This window comes from Abrus precatorius, unplaced genomic scaffold (genome assembly GCF_003935025.1).
Source record: "Abrus precatorius isolate BTA unplaced genomic scaffold, Abrus_2018 Scaffold9, whole genome shotgun sequence".
NCBI lineage: Eukaryota > Viridiplantae > Streptophyta > Magnoliopsida > Fabales > Fabaceae > Abrus > Abrus precatorius.
Window position 1 is genome coordinate 14,172,127 of NW_020874439.1, and position 4,223 is coordinate 14,176,349.

At 40.5% G+C, this 4,223-nt stretch overlaps 1 protein-coding gene across 1 annotated transcript; it reads right to left on the reverse strand.

The window, feature by feature from the left end:
• Positions 1–264: 264 nt before the first annotated feature.
• LOC113850864 lies at positions 265–4,005 on the reverse strand. Its single transcript, XM_027481388.1, has 6 exons — positions 3,686–4,005; positions 3,443–3,511; positions 2,681–2,840; positions 2,592–2,610; positions 1,200–1,646; positions 265–584 (listed from the first exon to the last, which is right to left on the reverse strand). Exons 1-6 carry the CDS (start codon positions 4,003–4,005, stop codon positions 265–267), a joined length of 1,335 nt encoding a protein of 444 aa, XP_027337189.1.
• Between the last annotated feature and the right edge of the window lie 218 nt (positions 4,006–4,223).

A 4,223-nucleotide genomic window follows, 5' to 3' on the forward strand; every position in this document is an offset into this window, starting at 1 on the left:
TTACAATTGTCCACTATAAAAATTTGAGAATGTGCAGGAAAATCATGTCAAATTCATCATGCATATCATAGCTCAATTATGAAAATGCTTATTGAATGTAAATAACAACAAAAATTCTTAATCAACTTGTGAGTTGCCTCTCACACAGTGCTTATTTAACGTCACTAGCTTGACGTGTGAAGTGAGTTATGTAGGCCAAGGGCTGGGATGGAAGTTTATGCATGGTGATTGCAGGTTAATCTCCTCAACTTTTTCCAAGGTGGCTTAGTTTTGCAAGTATGGCTTCAAGCGGTGTCCATTCACCATAAAGCTTTTGCTAGTTGAGTCACTTATGATCTCCACTACACCATGGGAAAATACCTTTGTAACTATGAAGGGTCTAAGCCACTTTGATTTGAGCTTTCCAGGCATGAGTTTCAAACGAGAATTGAACAAGAGGACCTTTTGACCAATGTAGAATTCTTTCCTTGAGATCATTTTGTCATGGTACCTCTTGGTCTTTTCTTTGTAAATTTTGGAGTTCTCATAGGCCTTAAGACGCAGCTCCCCCAACTCTTGCAGCTGCAACTTCCTCTGTTCTCCAGCTGAGTCATAATGGACATTTCAGGTCTTCACTGCCCAGTAAGCCTTATGTTCCACCTCAACTGGCAAATGGCAAGCTTTTCCATAGACCACCCTATATGGTGACATTCCCAATGGTGTCTTGAATGCAGTTCTGTGCGCCCACAAGGCATCATCAAGCCTGCAGCTCCAGTCTTTCCAATGTGGCTACACTACTCGCTCAAGTATTTTCTTAATTTCTCTATTAGAGAGCTCAGCTTGTCCATTCATTTGTGGGTGATAGGCAGTGGAAAATTTGTGTACAACTTCATATTTCTTCAACAAGACTTCCATTGTCCTATTGCAGAAATGACTTCCTTGATCACTAATAATGGCTCTATGGATTTCAAACCTGCAAAATAAGTTGCTACGGACAAAATATGCAATAACTCTGGCATCATTAGTCCTAGTGGCCTTAGCTTTCACCCATTTTGAGACATAATCGACAACAAGAAGTATATAAAGAAAAGAAAAAGAGGAAGGGAATGGTCCCATAAAATCAATACCCCAGACATCAAAGATGTCACAATAGAGGATGGGCTATTGGGGCATCTCCTGTCTCCAAGTAATCAATCCTCCCGCTCTTTAGCATCTTTCACAGGTGGAATATGCTTGCCATGAGTCCTTGAAAATTGAAGGCCAGTACAGTCCTGCATCTAGCACTTTCCTTGTTGTCCTCTGAGCTCCTTGGTGACCTTCCATGGCTGAGGCATGGCAGAACTGTAGTATGGATGGAATCTCCTCATCAGGTATGCACCTTCTAATAACTTGGTCACTGTAGAATTTCCAAAAATAAGGGTAATCCCAAAGGTAGTGTTTGGCATCACTCCTTATCTTTTCTTTTTTAGCTCTTGGTGCATCTGCTGAAAAGGCCCCTACAACAAGAAAATTAACAATGTCAGCGTACCAGGGTGCCTGTGAAGTATACAACTCTAAGAGTTGTTCATTAGGAAAATCATCTAAAAGAGGAATAGGGTCAAGAACTCCCTCTATCTTGCTCAGGTGGTTAGCTACCAGATTTTGAGTTCTATTTCTATCCTTGATCTCTATATCAAACTCTTGAAGTAAGAGCATTCATCTTATAAGCCTGGGCTTCAAATCTGTCTTTTTTAGCAAATACTTTAAAGCAAAATGATCAGTAAAATCCACAACTTTTTACCCTAAAAGATATGACCTAAACTTGTCCAATGCAAAGACTATAGCCAACAATTCTTTTTCAGTTGTGGTGTAATTACATTGTGTTGGATCCAAGCTTCTAAAAGCATAATAAATGATGTGAGGAAACTTAGCAACCCTCTGTGTCAAGGCAGCCCCTACCGCAAAATTGGATGTATCACACATCAATTCAAATGGCTTGGTCCAATCCGGAGGTTGGATGATAGGTGTGGTGATCAGGGCTTCCTTAAGCATATAAAATGCTTCTTTACACTGTTCATCAAAATTGAACTCGAGCTCCTTTTACAAAAGCCTGGACAGGGGAATAGCAACTTTAGAGAAGTTCTTAATGAATCTCCTGTAGAATCCTGCATGGCCAAGGAAAGCACGAACCTCTCGAACACAAGAAGGATAAGGCAATTGTGCAATAACATCTAATTTTGTAGGATCTACCTCAATTCCTTTTTCAGATATGATATGGCTTAGCACTACACCTTGCTCTACCATGAAATGGTATTTCTCAAAATTTAGCACAAGATTAGTGTCAATGCATCTTTTCAAAACTTTTTCTAAGTTAACTAAGCATGCAGAAAAAGATGGGCCATATACAGTGAAATCATCCATAAAAACCTCTATACAATGCTCCACTAAGTTAGAAAAAATGCTTACCATACATCTTTGAAATGTTCCTGGAGCATTGCACAAGTCAAAGGACATTCTCCTATAGGCAAAAGTGCTAAAAGGACATGTAAAAGTGGTTTTTTCTTGGTCTTCAGGTGCTATGCAAATTTGAAAATAACCAAAAAAACCATCAAGAAAACAATAATGAGACTTACCAGCCAACCTCTCCAGTATCTGATTAATAAAGGGTAGTGGAAAATGATCCTTCCGGAGATTTCTTTGGGACCACTTGGACCAGACTGACCCAAGTGATGTCTGAGATAGGGTAGATGATCCCAGCTTGTAGTAACTCGGTGACCTCTTTCTTCACCACTTCTAAGATGATAGGATTCACCCTCCTCTGAGGCTGCCTTACTGGTTTGACACCCTCCTTCAAAAGTATTATGTGCATACACAAAGAGGGGCTGATTCCAGGAATATCAGCGAGGGTCTAGCCTATAGCTTTATTGTGCCTCTTTATCACTTCAAGGAGTTTCTCCTCTTGATCAATATTTAGCTTGGTGGAGATTATCACTAGGAGTTTTTCATCTGCCTCCAGATAGGCATATTGCAGATCTTCTGGTAAGGGTTTAAGCTCCAGTGTGGGAGGTTGATCCCAAAGGGAAGTGATTTAGCACTCTCAATAGTAAGTGTCCCGGTGTGCACATCAATTTTTGTTCTTGCAGTCTTCAAGAACAACCTCCCTAGGATGATTGGTGCAACACTTTTCATTGACTCTTCCTCTTGCTTATCCAGGATGTAGAAGTCAGCTGGAAAGATAAGATCATTTACTCTGACTAGCACATCTTCAACAATCCCAGCTGGGTTCGTTATGCTTCTGTTGGCTAACTAGATAACTACACCTGTAGGCTGCAGAGGGCCAAGAAACAGTGAAGTAAAAATGGACAATGGCATGACATTTATGGATGCTCCTAAATCTAACATGGCATCCTCAATCCTATTATTACCAATGATGCATGGAATGGTGAATGTTCCTGGGTCCTTACATTTCTCAGGCATTGTAGACCTTTGGTTCTCAAAAAGTGCAGAAACATTCCTACCCATGATTATCTTTTCATTACCCTTAAGACGCCTCCTGTGAGTACACAAATCTTTCAAGAACTTAGCGTACTTAGGTATTTGCTTGATTGCATTTAGTAAAGGTATGTTCACCTCTACCTTCCTGAAGGTCTCTAAAATCTCTTTCTCAGCCTCTTCAATCTTTTTGCTTGGCTGGATAACTCTTTGAGGAAATGGTAAAGGAATTGACCTTTCAACATTTTCTGCCACCTTTGGTTGAGCAGGTATAGGTTCTGGTTGTTTTTTAGCCTTTTCCTCTCCATTTTGACCAACTATAGCTGAAGTACAGCTTGAGTCTTCTTTCTCCTTAGGCATGGTGGGCTCTTGCATCACTTTTCCAGATCTCAGGGTGATTGCACTTACATTTTTGGGATTTACAACTATTTGTGTAAAGAGGTTCCCTAAGCCTTGAGATTGCATCTGGTTCAAAGAGGAGGCTAATTGTCCCATTTGATTCTCCAAAGTCTTAATACTAGCCTCAGTTCTCTGCTGGAAAGTGATGTTGTTCATGGTCAATTGCTTCATGAGCTCCTCCAATGATGGTCTATTTTTCTAGGATGCACTTGGTTGTGAGGAAGATGATTGTTGATGATGCTGGACTTGTTATGGTTGATGTTGGGATTGATGGGATCTATTTGGGCCAGCATGATGTGCTTGATATTGGTTGCTTTGTTGCTGGTTATGCTGTTGAGAATTGCTCCCCCTTCTCAAATTTGGATGGTTCCTCC

What these genes read in the sequence shown, in the direction of transcription:
- LOC113850864 (XM_027481388.1), bottom strand. Translation starts at nt 4,005, where the DNA reads ATGAACAACATCACTTTCCAGCAGAGAACTGAGGCTAGTATTAAGACT. An exon ending in GTGGCAGAAAATGTTGAAAG is followed by an intron (nt 3,512 to 3,685) that starts GTCAATTCCTTT and finishes GTGTACTCACAG; the next exon opens with GAGGCGTCTTAAGGGTAATG. An exon ending in ATGGCAAGCATATTCCACCT is followed by an intron (nt 585 to 1,199) that starts GTGAAAGATGCT and finishes ATTATGACTCAG; the next exon opens with CTGGAGAACAGAGGAAGTTG.